Source organism: Chiloscyllium plagiosum, unplaced genomic scaffold, assembly GCF_037043375.1.
Source record: "Chiloscyllium plagiosum isolate Xiang-an unplaced genomic scaffold, Cpla_swu_hap1 HiC_scaffold_11, whole genome shotgun sequence".
In the NCBI taxonomy this organism is placed as follows: Eukaryota; Metazoa; Chordata; class Chondrichthyes; order Orectolobiformes; family Hemiscylliidae; genus Chiloscyllium; species Chiloscyllium plagiosum.
In genome coordinates, this window is record NW_028270149.1 from 50,636,655 (window position 1) to 50,655,109 (window position 18,455).

The window sequence follows — 18,455 nt, forward strand, 5'->3', positions numbered from 1 at the left end:
CATCCTGGTAAATCTTCTCTGCACCCTCTCCAGAGCTTCCACATCTTTCCTAAAATGAGGTGACCAGAACTGCACACAGTACTCCAAATGTGACCTAACCAAGGTCCTGTACAGCTGCAACATCACTTCACGACTCTTGAATTCAATCCCTCTGCTAATGAACACTAATACACCATAGGCCTTCTTACAAGCTCTATCCACCTGAGTGGCAACTTTCAAAGATCTATGAATATAGACCCCAAGATCCCTCTGCTCCTCCACCTTACTAAGAACCCTACCGTTAACCCTGTATTCCGCATTCTTATTTGTCCTTCCAAAATGGATGACCTCACACTTGACAGGGTTGAACTCCATCTGCCACTCCTCAGCCCAGCTCTGCATCATATCTAAGTCCCTTTGCAGCCGACAACAGACCTCCTCACTATCCACAACTCCACCAATCTTCGTATCGTCTGCAAATTTACTGACCCACCCTTCGACTCCCTCTTCCAAGTCATTAATAAAAATTACAAACAGCAGAGGACCCAGAACTGATCCCTGCAGAACTCCACTTGTAACTGGGCTCCAGGCTGAATATTAACCATCTACCACCACTCTCTGACTTCGACCGGTTAGCCAGTTCTCTATCCAATTGGCCAAATTTCCCTCTATCCCATGCCTCCTGACTTTCTGCATAAGCCTACCATGGGGAACCTTATCAAATGCCTTACTAAAATCCATGTACACTACATCCACTGCTCTACCCTCATCCACATGCTTGGTCACCTCCTCAAAGAATTCAATAAGACTTGTAAGGCATGACCTACCTCTCACAAATCCGTGCTGGCTGTCCCTAATCAGGCAGTGTCTTTCCAGATACTCATAAATCCTATCCCTCAGTACCCTTTCCATTACTTTGCCTACCACCGAAGTAAGACTAACTGGCCGGTAATTCTCGGGGTTATCCCTATTCCCTTTTTGAACAGGGGCACAACATTCGCCACTCTCCAGTCCCCTGGCACCACCACCATTGACAGTGAAGACGAAAAGATCATTGCCAACGGTTCTGCAATTTCCTCTCTTGCTTCCCACATAATCCTAGGATATATCCCGTCAGGCCCGGGGGACTTGTCTATCTTCAAGTTTTTCAAAATGCCCAACACATCTTCCTTCCTGACAAGTATCTCCTCTAGCTTACCAGTCCGTTTTATACTCACTTCTTCAACAATATGGTCCCTCTCATTTGTAAATACTGAAGCAAAGTACTTATTCAAGACCTCTCCTATCTCTTCCGACTCAATACACCGTCTCCCACTACTGTCCTTGATCGGACCTACCCTCGTTCTCGTCATTCTCCTGTTTCTCACATACGCATAAAAGGCCTTGGGGTTATCCTTGATTTTTCATGCCCTCTCTTAGCTCTCCTAATCCCTTTCTTCAGCTCCCTTCTGGCTATCCTGTATCCCTCCAACGCTCTGTCTGAACCTTGTTTCCTCAACCTTATGTAAGCCTCCTTCTTCCTCTTTACAAGACATTCAACCTCCCTCGTCAACCAAGGTTCCCTCACATGACCATCTCTTTCCTGCCTGACAGGTACATACATATCAAGGACACGTCGTATCTGTTCCTTGAAAAAGTTCCACATTTCAACGGCATCCTTCCCTGACAGCCTATGCTCCCAATTTATGCTCCTCAGATCCTGTCTTGCAGCATCGTATTTACCCTACCCCCAATTGTAAAACCTACCCTGTTGCATCTATCTCTCTCCATAACCAAGGTGAAAGTCACAGAATTGTGGTCCCCATCACCAAAATGCTCACCCACTAACAAGCCCATCACTTGTCCCGGTTCGTTACCAAGTACCAAATCCAATATGGCCTCCCCTCTGGTAGGACAATCTATATACTGAGTTAGAAAAGCTTCCTGGACACACTGCACAAACACTGCCCCGTCCAATCTACTTGATCTAAAGAGCTTCCAATCGATATTTGGGAAGTTGAAATCGCGTATGACTACTACCCTGTGGCTTCTGCACCTTTCCAAAATCTGTTTCCTAATTCCTAATCTGTTTCTCCACATCTCTGCTGCTATTGGGGGCCTATAGTAAACACCGAACAAGGTGACTGCTCCTTTCCTATTTCTGACTTCAGCCCATACTACCTCCAAAGGCAGATCCCCCTCGAACTGCCTTTCTGCAGCCGTTATACCATTTCTAATTAGCAACGCCACACCCCCTCCTTTTTTACCAACCCCCCCCCCCCCCCCCCCCCCCCCCCCCAATCTTGCTGAAAGATCTGTAACCAGGAACCTCCAACAACCATTCCTGTCCCTCTTCTATCCACATTTCCGTGATGGCCACAACATCGTTATCCCAAGTACCAATCAACACCTTAAGTTCACCCACCTTATTTCTGATACTCCTTGCGTTGAAGTATATACACTTGAACCCATCTCTGTGTCTGCAAGTATTCCCTGTCAGTGCTATCTTCCCTACATTCTTGGACATCCTGAAAAACAGCTAACCTACTTGCTGGACTACAAGTCCGGATCCCATCCCCCTGCCAAATTAGTTTAAACCCCCAGAGAGTGCTAGCAAACCTACCAACCAGAATATTGGTGCCCTTCTGGTTCAGGTGCAACCCGTCCTGCTTGTACAGGTCCCACCTTTCCCAGAATGCAGTCCAATTATCGAAATACCTGAAGCCCTCCCTCCTACACCATCCTTGCAGCCACGGGTTCAACTGCACTCTTTCCCTATTCCTTACCTCACTGTCACGTGGCACTGGCAACAACCCAGAGGTGACGACTCTGTCCATCCTAGCTTTTAGCTTCCAGCCTAACTCCCTGAGCTCCTGAATGACCTCCCCACCCCTCTTCCTACCTCTGTCGTTGGTGCCAATGTGCATCACGACTTCTGGCTGCACACCCTCCCCCTTAAGAATTCTGAAGACACAGTCCGAGACATCTCGGACCCTGGCACCCAAGAGGCAACAAGCCATCCAAGAGTTTCGCCCATCAATCATCATCCAGTTATAAATATCACTTATGTGCAAATGGAGCGCTGTAGATTATTTGACAATGGTTGGACTGTCTTGTCAATAAAGAAATAAGATTGAACCTGTGACCTTCCTCGATGGTGCGTGTCAGCACCTTTAAAAACTTTTGAAAGGTATTGTAAACTGCAGATTGCTAATTTAAGTCAAATAACTAATATTGTAAAATTATTCAGCTGCACTTGTTTATTTCAGTTGCAGTTGTAAGTTGTAGCACTCATTTGCAATTCCTAAAATATCCTTTCAGATTGAGGATGGAGGCAAAGCTGCTTTATCAAGAAAACTACAGGTTGGTGATGAAATTGTAAACATCAATGGCTCCCCATTATATGGCTCAAGGCAGGAGGCACTCATCCTCATTAAAGGATCTTACAGGGCATTGAAGATGGTGGTGAAACGGTAAGGAATAATTCTATAATTATCAGAAAACCACAACAAATTCCATTCTGTTTCAGTGAAATTATCAAATTTGAGTTCACTGAGAAATAATTCCTTTGAATTAATAGAGATGGACATATACCTTCTGGATAGATAAATGTGCTGGTTGTCATAGTGTGTACATAATTTTGTTTTATGAAGCTCCATTCCACTGATGAATGGGGCCAATAATTTTGGGTTTCTGCTCTTCCACTAGCTCTGCACTACTTGCATGCCAACACATGTTACTCTTCCTCCACCACTTTCCAGCTCACTCACTCAACCCTGCTACTGACCCACAAGCCTGTGGCTACTCTGGGTAGTTTGCTCGTGCCATTGATCAGCATTTAATCTAACTTGACAAACCAGGCAGGGGTACAGGAATCAGAATGGCTTAACTTTGAAATGGTACAATGTACACAAAGAACTGGGAGAAGTGGATAATCAAGGTTTGTGTAAAGATTTGTAGCTCAGGTGCCAATTGTCGTAGTTGTGGGTATGTTCACCGAGCTGGGAAGTTCATTTGCAGATTTTTTTTATCCCCTGTCTAGGTGACATCTTCGGTGCTTTGGAGCCTCCTGTGAAACACTGCTGTACTGTGTCTTCTGGAATTTATTTGGTTCCATTCCTGCTACTTCCAATTCTGGTTGTTCATTGTAGTGGCCAATATATTGGGTCTAGATCAATGTGCTTGTTGATGGAGTCCGTGAATGATTGTCATACTTCTAGATAATATTAGAAGAATACTAAGATTAAAAAATAGCATCAGTATAAAAGGGACTGTGGTAAGGCCCAAATTAGTTTTATATCGATGCGGACAAAATGACAGGGTGTAAGCTGCAGGGGTGGAAATGGGAGAATATAATGGTGATTCCCAGAAAGGTCCAGTAGGTACTCCTCAATACAAGATGTTTGGAAGGTAGGAAAGATAAGGAGAAGATGGCAGCATTGATTAAGTTGAATATTAGGACTCTGAGAATATCCTGGAGAGGTCAAGGACGAAATCTGTTTTGTTAACGAATAATAAAATCTCCATTACATTCTTAAGTAGATGTGCAAAAACTGGAGAGTAGGGATGGTTGCAATCTAATGAACCCTATTTAGACTGGAATTGCAATCATGTAAAGGTGAGGAGGAAGAATTTGAGGTGTTCAGGAGAGTTTTTTTAAACTCCATATGTGTATAGCCCAGTGAGTGGGAGGCATTGCTGCATCTGGTTTATTTGAATGGTATGGGTGAAATGCATGCATGTTAGTGAGGGAATATTTGGCGATAATAATCTTGGTATCATAAGATTGAGATGAGCAAAGGAAATGGCCAAGATGTAAACCAGCATAAAATAAAAAATTAGGATTGAGAACAATTGAGCTGAGATACATTGGAATCAAAGATTGGTAGACAAAACTGTACAGGAGCGATCAGCTACCTTTTTTTAAAAGAGGAATTGGTTCAGGGAGAGTTGAGGTACGCTCTCAAGTGGGAAAGGTAAGAGAAACAAATTCAAAGCAGTCTGGCTAACAGAAGGAATAGGAAGTAAAGTGAAGAAGATAAAGTGGGCGTATGCTCAATGTAAATTTGATTAATGCAAGAATGAAACAGGTTGAATACAAAAATATTCCAAGAGGAGTGAGAAAAATAATAAGTATCAAAGCAAGAATAGGAATATAGACATGACATTACCCACGTTGAAATCCAAAAGTTGTCATCAGCATTTTGTATCATATTCTGGATTAGTGGTGCTGGAAGAGTACAGCAGTTCAGTTCCGGGAAATGTCAATTTTACTGCTCCTCGGATGCTGCCTGAACTGCTGTGCTCTTCCAGCACCACTAATCCAGAATCTGGTTTCCAGCATCTGCAGTCATTGTTTTTACCATTTTGTATCATATGTCATATCATCTTATAATCAGCAATCCATTTGTTTGCAAATCCCTCTATTCTTTCTCTCGATTGCTGACCCAATTTCCATGTACTCTGTTCATTCCCCCTCACCCCCAACCATAAACATAAGTACCACACTTTGGCATCTATTTTCAGTTCTGACAAAGGGTCATTGAACTCAAAATGTTAACTCTCTTTCTTCCCACCAGACCTCCAGAATTTATCTAATAGTTTCTACTTTGATTCCAAAAGTTTTTTTTAATTGCTTTTGGGATGTGGGCCAGCGTTCATTGCCCCATCCCCAGTTGCTGTGATAAGCTGCCTTCTTGAATGGTTGCTGTCCATGTTTTTGCCATTGCCATTTTAATGTCAGGAGGTCTGTCTGTTTATGTTCCTTTTTTCCCTTTCTTGCAGTTGATAGAACTGAATAGCTTGCTAGTCAACCTCAATGTTGTGGATCTAGAGTTGCATATAGGCCAGACCAAGTAAGGGTGGCAGTTTCCTTCCCGAATGGCATTAGTGAAGAGATGCATTTCTCCTGACAATCAACAGTGGTTTAACTCCAGATTTTGATTGAATTCAGATTCTGCCATTTGCCATGGCAGGATTAAACCTGGGTCCTGTGCATATTACCTGACTGAATTAATGGTCTAAAGATAATACCACTAGACCATTACCTCCCTGATGTGTATGAACAGTAAAACAAGGGGTGCAGTTAATCACATAGCAAAGGTTGATTTTATAAATGGAGCCAAAAGGCATGGTTGAGATACTTAATGAGTAATGTGCATCTGTCTTTACTGAGGAAGAAGATGTTGCCTGAGTCATAAAGTTAAAATAGATAATTGACACATGAGCTAAGAGTTACTTCACCAAGATTGGATTAGATGCATTCAAGGCTGCTAAGGAGATAAAGGGTGAGATTTGTTTAAGTGTTGAAATAAGCTTCTAATTTCATGCAAATGCAAATGTTCAAAAATGAGTGTAAAGATAAGCCCAGTAATAACACAATGGTTAATGTAACTACCACAATAGTTTTAGAAATTTTAGCAAAGTTTTAGAAATATTTAAAAGTATTTTCTAATCGATCTATTCCGAGAAGTTATCACAAACCTGGGACTTGAACCCATATCTCCTAGCTCAAGGGCAGGGACACTACCACTATCCAACAAGCAACCTTAAAGTTTTAGAAACTGTTAGAAAGGAGATTATTAACAGTCACTTAGACAAGTGTGGTTTGATTAATGAAAGTCATCATGGATTTGGTAAGGGCAAATTGTGCTTAACAAATTTGATTGAGATGTATGACAAGGCAGCAGAGGCGATTGATGTGCTTTACACAGACTTTGAAAAGACATTTGAAGTACCACATAACAAGCTGGTCAACAATGACCATGGACTGGTTTCAGAATCTCACGTTGAACTAACTAAATGATCTGTTTAATACAATTGCAGATGCTGGAAATCTGTAACACAAAACAAAAATTGCTGGAGAAACTCAGTAGGTCTGGCAGCAGCGATATGGAGAAAACCGTTAGTGTTTTGACGCTAGTGACTTCTTCAGAAACATTGGGAAATGTAGTTCCTTGTGGATGTTGGGCAAGCACCAGATTAGCTGTGTATTTGAATATCGTTGGTATTTCTTGCCCAAGCATTCTGAAGAAGAGTCACTGAACTCCAAATGTTAACTTTGTTTTCTGTCCACAGATGCTGCCAGACTTGCTGAGTTTCTGCAGTAATTCCTGTTTTATATATTAGAACATCTATCAAGCAAGGTTTCATTCTGGGATATGTCTTATCCAATAGTAGTATCAGCTGATATCATAACAGTTATAATAAGGATATGTCAGCTTTGTTGCACAGCATTTGTTTCAGCAACTTGTTACAATGTATAGTGACGTGATGTGGACTCAAATCTATAACTTATTTTTATTCACTCATGGCACCCATGGGCATCATTAGGTGGGCCAGCCCCTAGTTGCTTTTGAGAAGGTGGTGGTGAGCTGCTTTCTTGTGCTGCTGTCATCCATATGCTGTAGATTAATCCAGGAATATGCTATTAGGGAGAGAATTCCAGGACTTTGGCCGTGACAGTGAAGGAATGGTGAAATATTTCCAAGCCAGAATGGTGATTGCCTTGGAGGGGAATTTGCAGTTGATGGAGTTTACATCTATCTGCTGCCCTTTTCCTTCTAGGTGGAAGAAAGTGATCATGAGCCTCGAAGGTGCTGTCTAAGGAACTTTGGCAAATTTCTGCAAAGCATTTTGTAGATTGTGCACAGTGCTATTTCTGAGCATCTGTGGTGGAGGGAGTAGATGCTTGTGGTTGTGGTGCCAATCAGGTGGGCTGCTTTCATTTGGATGGTGTCAAGCTTCTTGAGTGTTGTCGGAGCTGCTGTCATCCAAGAAAATGGGGAGTATTCCTTCATATTCCTGAATTGTGCCTTGTAGGTGGTGGACAGGCTTTAGGGAGTCAGGAGGTGAGTTACTCACTGCTGTATTCCTAGTCTCTGACTTGCTTTTATAGCCATTGTATTTAATGGCAACTCCTGTCGAGTTTCTGATCAATGGTAGCCCTAATGTTGTTGATCATGAGGGATTCAATAAAGGTAACATCATTTAACTCAAGGGGCATTGATTAGATTGTCTCTTATTGGAGATGGTCATTGCCTGGCATTTGTGATAGATTTTACATGCCACTTATCATCACATCCCTGGATATTGTCCAGATCTTGTTGCGCTTGAACCTGGACTGCTTCAGCATCTGAGGAATTGTGAATGGTGCTGAACATTGTGCAGTCATTGCTACACTTCCCCACTTCTGGCCTTGTGATGGAAAGATCATTGATGCAGCAGTTGAACATGATTGGGCCTAGAAAAATACCCTGAGGAACTTCTGCACAGATAATTGACCTCCAACAACCACAACTATCTTCCAATGTGCCAGGTATGACTCTAACTGGTGGAGAATTTTTCCCCTGATTCCCATTGGTTCCATGTTTGCTAGGGCTCCCTGATGGCTGTAATGAGGTCAGGAGATGAGTGCAGAGTGTGGTGCTGGAAAAGCACAGCAGGTCAGGCAGCATCCAAGGAGCAGGAGAATATACATTCTGATGAAGGGCTTCTGCCCAAAACGTCAATTCTCCTGCTTCTCGGATGCTGCCTGACCTACTGTGCTTTTCCAGCACCACACTCTCAACTCTGATCTCCAGCATCTGCAATCCTCACTTCCTCCCAGGAGATGAGTGGCCGTAACAGAACCTGAACTGGGCGTCACTGAGCAGGTTATTGCTGAACAGGTGTTGTTTGATAGCACTTGTTGGTTACTCCTTCCAGCACTTTCTTAATGGTTGAGTAGGCTGATGGGGTGGGAATTGGCCAAATTGGATTTGTCCTGCTTTTTGCATACAGGACATACCTGGGTAATTTTCCACATTGTTGGGTGGCACTGTGGTTAGCACTGCTGCTTCACAACGCCAGAGACCCGGGTTCAATTCCCGCCTCAGGCAACTGTCTGTGTGGAGTTTGCACATTCTCCCCGTGTCTGCGTGGGTTTCCTCCAGCTGCTCCGATTTCCTCCCACAGTCCAAAAATGTGCAGGTCAGCTGAATTGGCCATGCTAAATTGCTCGTAGTGTTAGGTGAAGGGGTAAATGTAGGGGAATGGGTCTGGGTGGGTTGCTCTTCGGAGGGTCGGTGTGGACTTGTTGGGCCGAAGGGCCTGTTTCCACACTAAGTAACCTAATCTGAAAACCAACAGATTGGTAAGGATAAGGTCAAGTATGTTCTTCTCTCTTTTTGGTTCTCTCACCACCTGCCACAGACCCGATCTAGCAACTATGTTCTTGAGGACCCAATCAGCTGCTGCTGAACCACTCTTGATGGTGGGCATTGAAATCCCCTACCCAGAGTAAATTTTTCACCCTTGTCATCTCCGAGCTGCCTCCAAGTGTTGTCCTACATGGAGTACTGATTCACCACATGGGGGAGGACAGTATGTGGTAATCAACAGGAGGTTTCCTTGCCCATCTTTAATCTGATGCCATAAGATTTCATGGCGTCCGGATTCGGTCACGACTCCCAGGGCAATCCCACTGTGCCACCATTTACATTGGGTCTGTCCCTAGTCTGAGATATAGTCATACTCCATAATCATTCCTGTTGCTTCATTAGTCTGTGAGACAGCCCTCCTAAATTTGGCACTAGCCCCTCAATGTTGGCAAGGAGAATGTTATAGGCTTGATGGGGCTGTTTTAGTCTTTGTTGTTTCCAGTGCCTAGGTCAATGCTAGGTGATTCATCAGCTTCTTTTCTTGAGACTTGTTAGCAACTGAATGGCTTGCTCGACCATTTCAGAGGACAGTTGAAAGTCAACCAGTTGCTCTGGGTCTGGAGCCTCATGTAGGTTAGATCAGATTGATTTCCTTCCCTGGGTGGGTTTTTCTGACAATAGTTTCATGGTCATCAGAAAATTCTTAATTCCAGATTTTTATTTTTATTGCATTGCAAATTCCACAATCTGCCATAGCAGGATTGGAATCTGGGTCCTCAATCCAGAAATTAGCTGAGTTTCTGGATTAATACCACTGCCATCACCTGCCCTTTGACAAAGCTGTCTTTCTTTGTCATGAGTAGATACTGAATGGAAACCTGGGAGCTGATGATGTAAGGCATGAATTTGTTGATAAGTAACTTTTTATATTCTATGAGTTAATTGTGGATATGAGCTCCTTACTTGGTCGTCCCAGCTACTTCTTACATATTGCTAGCTATGTGATCAGGTATGCAGACTGATCTTTTAAATCTAGCTTATACATTTCTATACCCTGTCCACTGTACCATTTTTAATGGCAGAACTTGAGCCACAATCCTGCTGCACATTGGAATTAATTTACAAAATCCACATTCCTTATTACTTCTCCCTACCCTTACATACCCACATCTCCATTTCCTGCACTGTATTCTCTGATTTCTGTCAATTTGGCTTGGGCTTTCATCAGATGAAAGCAGCTACATGAGCTTCTACCTGGGATTTGCCAATTTTGTTTTTAGCAATTTTGAGCAACTCATTTGACATTGAGAAATCAGTAGTTTCTTGTTTGTAAGTGAATTGTCTAGATAATGCAAAATCATATTAGCTTACAAAACAATTATTGTTCTGAGTTGTTGATAATTTTATATTTGTCAACTCTGGTAAAGTGCTGCAGAAAATGTTTGTAAAGGACCAGTGATAATGTGTTATGTTCAACAGGGGGCCATCTACCACAACTAAAGAGGGTTAACTGGCCTAGGTGCAGTGGTGGTTCTCGGTATTTGCTGATGTTTGTTTAATTATGTTTGGCAGTTCTCATCAAATCAGCAAATCCTTATTTTTGACATTTTCTCTTTAATAGTTTTGAAGGTTTCTTGTTCATTCCCAAAATGACCCATGGGTATAAATAATTCTTCCATGTAATACTGAATGTTGATTTATGCTCAGTGCTGCATTTGCCAGTTTTAGTCCCAACCACAATTTGGAACTGATTACAATTGACTTCTCTGTCCTAGGCTAACAGGAGAAAATTAATCAGGTTTCTAATCATTGTCCAGCGACTTCCATTGGAAAGTATGTGTTTTTGTGGATGTTGGGTAAGAACTGGATTAGCTACAGTCTGCTTGGCAATTGAACAACTTAATAGTTTTTGCCCAGGCTGTTGCATAATTGGCAACTTGTGCCTCTGGAATTATACCCAGCACTTTGAAAAAAGAAGCTGAGATAACTGGGGAAAGGAAAAAAACTATTTTTTTGCTCCTGATCTAGTTCAGGTTGAAGGTTCTAGTTTTTTTTTAATCTTCTCAAAAACAACTATGCTATGTACTCTTGGACCGAGGTCATACAGTCTCTTGTAAAAAGGAAGTAGTTACCTGATGGAGGAATATTTTAAAAATATGGAGAAGAGCAGGACTAGACCAGGTGGTTTGTGAAGAAAATGATAACCAAGACTTCAGTTATTAAATGTACTTTCTTTTTAAAAAGTCATGACATTCTAAAAGTGTTTACAGGTGAAACTGCAATCTGTATACCATGATAAAAAGAGCTTCGGTGACATTTGCACTGGGATACAGCCCAGTCAAAAGTAAGTGGATAATTGCTTTTTATTCAGTTTATAAATGGATTTTGAGCATTTTCAGATGTAAATTGGTAATACCTTTGTTAGCTATTGTCAAGGGGACAGTTTAAATAAAATATGAAAATAACTTTGAAATGAGGCATAAAGTGAGGTGTGGCATTAGTAGTTAAAAGCTAAATTATAGGTACTTCTGTAATGTATGGATAAGCATCTTTGCCAAAAGTAGAAATAGTGATTAGTGTTTTGTTGAGAATCTCATCTATGGTGTCTTGGAGGGGCTATTACCTCTGCAATTTTTGATTCCACTTGATTTTCTAAAGCTGACTGTTTTGCATTCATAAAATTTCATACTTTGAAAATATTTGTGCATTGACTTTGAGTTGTGTGCTAGTGAAAAGACTGTGCACTCAAGTTCAATTATTGAAAATCTTTAATTGCAGTAATTGTATGAGAAAATGTATTTGGGGAAAACTCAACCCTATTTCTATTTGTTGTGCCTGTATTGTGCAAAGCAGCCCATATTGTGGCACTGTATTTGCATGCTGATTCAAAGGTTAGTTGGTGGAGAAAGTGGTAAAAAGTTGACATGACCATGAGGGCATTCTTATATGATAGAGTTCATTTTTCTAGGTGACAATAGATGCTTGTACTTAAGCACGTCTGTTGAATGTTGATGCCTGATCCAAGATTGCTACAATGCCTCATAGCCAATTGCTGAGATCTTGTGACCTTGATATAAAAATGTGAAAACTAAATAATTATATTTGTGAACAAATTAAACAAATGTGATCTATCTTCAGAGACCGTGTATGACTTTGTGTGTTTTTCCAGCATATTTAGTTTATGTTTCACACAATATTGCTTTTTTAAAGTGATTTTAGTTTCTTGTGCTGAAGGTTGCTTTCAAATGCAGTTCAAAATCTTTGCCTATTATTAAGAATGCTGTCAGAACCTTCAGGCAAGTCCACCACAAGGTGAGTAAATTGTAAATTAACATAACCCATTTAGTCACCTTTTTTAGTTTGTGGTATTTCAAGTTAAAGCAGTCGAACCTTTGTTTAAACATTCTAATTGCTTAATTACAAACTATGGATTTTTTGAGGATAAAATGATTATGAACAAGAAATTATGGAAATATTAAAATAAGATAGAAGCTTCTAAAAAGAAACTCAATTAGTCTCTGGTATAGTGTGTTGCTTACAATCCTTGTTGCTGCAGAGAATTGGTTGACATTTAAAGTTAGATTCTGCAGCTGTGATGGTGTTGTAGTTGAATGGGTGGTGTTTTCTTTTAAGGGTGAGTTCCTCAAAACAGAAGATTTTGGAAGGAATTCACAATTCCTTGATCTAAGTCAATTATGCTGAGCTCCTTCTTACGGTTATTCCTTACATTTTCTGTTTCTTTGTAAAGTTAAAACTCTCATATATTTCATTGTATTGTGATCCCAGTTGTTGTTATGACTAGATAAGTCTGCTCCTAGACTGATATTTGATTTGATAGAGGTGATTTTTCACTGAAACAGCATGCATTGCTGCAGATCATTCTTTTGTTTTCCTCTGGGTTTAGAATAAAATAGAAGTTTATGCAAAAGATAAGATTAAAATAAACCAAATTTACAGTTTTGAAAGATTTCTAAATATACAGTAGAAAACATATTTTCATCTGTTCCAGCAGCATCCCTTTAAAGTATCCAAACGCCAGAGAAAAATTCCTTCTCTATCAAATCTATAAGTTTGATGTAACTATTGGATTTTAATTCCCAGTGTTGAAAATCTCAATAGCCTCTTCACGCAACTAAGCTAAGGCGATCTCCGCTTCAAATAACCCTTTAAAGACTCTAACCAAACACTTCAGGTGTGGAATTATGGAGGGACTGTTGAGGTAGGAAGTGTTCAGCATCCTGGGGCCAATGCTGCAGATTGACTGCTTCCTCCTTTCTTTCCTTGCTCTTTTTTTTCATCTTTGTTTTTCTTTTTCTTCTTCATCTTCTTGGCAGTGATGGAGAAGGTGACATTGCAGAGGAGGGAGGGGGGCTGGAGTGGGTCTCTTGGTAAGGTGGCGGACTGGCCTGATAGCGGAGTTGGAGACTCATGGTTGTGATCTGCCCAGAGCAGACACTACAGGAGTTGAGAAGGTGGTGGCTGCAGCAAAGCCAGGGCCTCCTGGTTGTTTTAGGCCCACAGCAGGGACAGCTCCTGGTAATGGTATGCCTGAAGCTGGGGCTCCTGGTTGTCGGCAGGGATGGGTGGGAGTGGAGTCAGAGGCTCCTGGTCGTGAGGCGAGTGTGCATCCAGTTCTGGACCCAGCATTGGCACCCATCGGTGAGGTGGGCCCAACCACAAAGAGAATGGTACCTGAAGAGTGGTGACTCTGGTGGGTATGGCACAGATGGTCTACTGGCGATGCAGATGTCGTGCTGAGCTGGCTCAAATCCCTGGATTTATGGCGGAGGCAAGATGGACTCTCCTTTCAGTTATTTTGTTTTTATTCATAAACTAATCAAAATGGTGCCAGATTGTGGTGACAGTTGAAGCTTTTTACTGTATTTTACTGTGCTGCTCATTGTAGAGTACAAGTGCCAATAAATCATTATTCATTCAAAATCCTTAAACTGAGGTAACCTGTTTCCTAATGGAGTGATAGAGATGTACAACATGGGAACAGACCCTTTGCTCCAACTTTTCCATGCTAACCAGGCATCCCAAATTAATCTAGTCCATTTGCCAGTGTTTGGTCCATTTTTCTCTTATGCCCTTCCTATTCATATGCCCATTCAGATACCTTTTTTAAATGTTCTAATTGTTGCAGACTCCACCATTTCCTCTGGCAGTTACTTCCATACATGCACCACCCTCTGCATGAAAACGTTGCCCCTTAAGTCCCTTTCAATTCTTTCCGCCCTTAATGATTCTGAACAAACTCCTTTTCTCTCAGTGAAACTATTTCATCCATTGAACTTCAACCAGGATGTCTGCAGGCTGAAACCAAAAGCTTTCCCAGCTATTAGTTTCCTCCTAAACAAAATTAAATCCAAGTCCTAATCCTTCTAACTGAAAGCAAACTAGTGCTCTACGACAATTACTCTGTTTATAAAGCTCTCCTAATGCAAACAAATTCATGTTTCCATTCCAGGAAATTTCTGTCACAGTAGCAGGAAAGAAGCATGTTTCCAGAAATATTGACAGGCTAATTATTAAACTCCACCTCATACATACTGGACCAAATTACTCATGCCATTGGTTCAAACTAACTCTAAAACAAATCAAATGAAACGATACAATAATCCCGCACCTTGCATTGCAATTGTCTGTTTGCAAGACCTTGATATTTCAAGAATCGTTCTGTGTCTGGGCACATCTATCGAGAATCCACTTGGAACCTGTAACTGTATATTCAGGTGACTTGTAGCAGCCATTTTTAAGTCTCTTAGGTTAAAACAAGATTAGGATTTCTTTACAAAATCCAAAATAATCATCATTAATCATTCAAAATCCTTAAACTGAGGTAACCTGTTTCAAAATAGAGTCATAGAGATGTACAACATGGGAACAGACCCTTTGCTCCAACTTTTCCATGCTTTTTCGATAATGTCAAGGATGTGGAACCGGAAAAAAATTGAGATTTCACAGAGAAAAGTCATCTTGTGAATCAGGTTGCAACCTGTTGCTAAAACATGGAGAAAAGCAGCCAAACCAAATTAGCATTGCTACCTCTATATTCACAACAGTCAAACTAAAACATTCAAAGACCCTCAAAATTGACCCCAGTAGTTCCCAACCAGACTTTTGAATAACCAAAGTCTAGATTAGAGTGGTGCTGGAAAAGCACAGCAGGTCAGGCAGCATCTGAGGAGCAGGAAAATTGACGTTTTGGGCAAAAGCCCTTCATCAGGAATAGTTTTTACCTTTTGAATAACCAATCCCAAACTCAGAATAATCAATTCCAAGCACCGATTTGTATCTTAAACAAAATACTTAATTTTTTATTAGCCATATATTAACTTTAGTAAGGCAAAATTAAACAACAAAGGAATCTAATTGGTCTAAAATCCAAAAATCTTTGTTTTTAACCCCATTCTCTCACAATTCTGACAATTAAGGGATACATAAAAGAAATAACAAATCAGAACTAAACTGGCCAGATTATTTTTTTTAATAGATATTTTTATTGAAAATTTAACACTTTTACAAGTTTACAAATTAAAAAAAAAACCCAAGTATAAACATTGATATACAATTAAATCTTAAATAAATAATAACCAAAATTTATCAAACAAAAAAAATACCGAGGGGAAAAAAAAACAAAACTCAACTAACTACTAATCTAACCTACAACTAACCAGAGTGTATAATTAAGTCTCTTACATTATTCAGAGAAGAGGGGAAAAAAAAAACAACGGATAACACAGAAATTGAGTGGTGCGATACATGCTCGGAATGTGTTAACATCAGATCGTAACAAAACCCATATTCATATGGGATTCCTCATCCAAGGGGCCCCGGACCAGCCAGGTTCGCCATCTCAATTAAATAAAAGCCCTTGTTAGGATGGCCGAACTATCTGTATTTATGTAATTCAAGAATGGCTGCCATAGTTTATGGAATAATTCAGTCTTTCGGTGCACCATATGTGTAAGGAAGTCAAGGGCAATACATTAAATAATTATTCTGTGCCAATTCGAAAGTCCAGGGGGGCTCTCAGCCACCCAGTTTACCAAAATATTTTTCCTTGCACAGAAAGAGAGAATAGAAAATAATCTCCTCCTGTGCATGTCCAGGGAGGGTAAGTTCGAAAAGCCCAAAAGGAGATACAGGATCCACTCTAATTTACGTTCCTAAGATTTCTGTCAGAGCACTTGCTACTTTAGTCCAATATCTACAGATCTTATGACAGGTCCATAAGCAATGTACAAGAGTCCCCACCTCCATTTTACATTTGGGACACATTGGCAAATTTAAGGCAGGAGCATCTCCAATCGGTCTAGTGCTATATGGGCCCTATGAAGTATCTTCAACTGAATGGCCTGAGTTCTGTTGCAGATGGTGATTCTTCTGGCGTTTTTCCAAATGTCATTCCACATTTCTGAAGAGATTTCCAGTCCCAATTCCTGATCCCATGTTTTAAGCAGATTGTCCATATCGCCCAATACTTCATCATGTAATAAATGATAAATAGTGCTGACGGAAGATACCCCCATTGACCATAACATTCTACGTTCTCTATCTGATTTATAAAAACTATCTAATAACGTAGTCGTCTTCTGTATGTAATCTCGAATTTGGAAGTATCGAAAGAGGTCTCCATTAGGTAATCCAAATTTCTGATGCAGCTGTTCAAAAGACATCAGGGCCCCTTCTTTAAACAGATCCCCTAAACAGGAGATACCCCTGGATCTCCAGAGTTTGAACGTGGCATCTATAAGCCCCGGTTGAAATCCCCAAGGGGGATGTTTTATGTGAGTTGCCCTCATTTTGCCGCATTATATTCCAAGCTTTAATTGTGTTTAGTATTATATGGTTTTTACATTGATCTGTGATGATTTACCTCTTGTCTGAAAACAAGAGGTTAACAAGTGGGCATTTTACTTGAGAAGCCTCTATGTCCAGCCAGATTGATTGGGTCTTGTCTGACCCGCAATCAGCTATGTAGCTTAATAGGGAACTTAACTGATATTTCCTAAAATCTGGGAAATCCACTCCTCCCCTTGCCTGAGGAAGCTGTAGCTTCTTCAGCTTAATGAGGGGCCGTCTATGATTCCAGATAAAGGATAACAACCAGCCATATAATTTACGTAGTGCCAGCCTCGGCAGCATCACCAGAAGCATTCTCATGGGCATAGGAGACAGGGCAGGACATTCATTTTAATTAGTGCTATTCTACCTAGCCAGGAAATTGGAAGGTCTCCCCATCGCTGGAGATCCTGCCTTATCCTTTTCAGTAAATGTACAAAGTTAGCCTTGTAGAGCTGGCCAAATACTGGGGTGATAAAAATGCCTAAATATAAGAAACCCTCCAGGGGCCACCGAAAGGGAAAGTGGGATCCATCCATTAAGTGGGGTATCATACAAGGCCACCCATTGGCATAGCCTCCGATTTTGAGAAATTAATTTTATAGCCAGAAAATACACTAAATGTATTAATAACTTGGATTAAGCGAGGCACAGACATCAAAGGATTACTGAGAAATAGAAATCTGCATAAAGGGTAATTTTACATTTACCTGTATCAATCCTCGGGGCCGTTATATTAGGGTCAACCCGTATAGCTTCTGCTAGTGGCTCAATTATTAGTGTAAATAGCAATGGCGAAAGAGGACATCCCTGACGGCAGCCCCTATCCACACTGAAGCTATCCGAGCCTAATCCATTGGTAATCACAACTGCTTTGGGATCATTATACTATGTTAAGACCCATTTGGTCAACAGCTTTCCAATGCCAAACCTTTCTAATGTGTAAACAAATATGACTATTCAACCCTGTCAAATGCCTTTTCCGCATCTAATGAGACTATTACACCTGGTATCTTTCCCAGATGGCAGGCTTGAATCCCATTCAAAACCCTTCTAACATTATTGGATGATCTACGGCCCTTAACAAACCCCATCTGATCCTCCTTTATGATATGTGGCAATACCCTTTTTAGCCTCAATGCTAACGTTTTAGAAAGGATTTTAAAATCTACATTTCGCAAGGATATTGGTCTGTATGACACGCAATCTTTTGGGTCCTTTCCATTTTTGAGGATAAGAGAGATATTCGTCTCTTTCAGCAAAGGCGGGAGACAGCCCTGACTGTATGAGTAGTTATCCATGTCCATAAGTGGACCAGCCAATATTCCTGTAAATTCTTTATAGAATTCAGCTTGAAAGCCATCTGGGCCAGGCGCCTTACCACTCTGAAGCTGCCTGATTGCGTCAAGTATTTCTTGGCTTGTTATGGGAGCATTCAGGACCGATACCTGTTCCGGAGTTAGGTCCGGAAAGGTCAGGTTTTTAAAAAATGACTGTATCCTCCTAGTT

At 41.0% G+C, this 18,455-nt stretch overlaps 1 protein-coding gene across 4 annotated transcripts in view; it reads left to right on the forward strand.

The window, feature by feature from the left end:
• Positions 1 to 18,455, forward strand: part of LOC122557232 (uncharacterized) — a 152,458-nt gene that overhangs the window by 14,360 nt on the left and 119,643 nt on the right. For all 4 annotated transcript variants that reach the window (XR_015758658.1, XM_043704693.2, XM_087992045.1 and 1 more), the window contains exon 2: positions 3,280 to 3,431. Coding sequence is in view for 3 of the 4 variants with exons in the window: in XM_043704693.2 (XP_043560628.2) it covers positions 3,280 to 3,431 (152 nt within the window). In the remaining variant the exon portion in view is untranslated. The remainder of the gene's footprint in view (positions 1 to 3,279; positions 3,432 to 18,455) is intronic.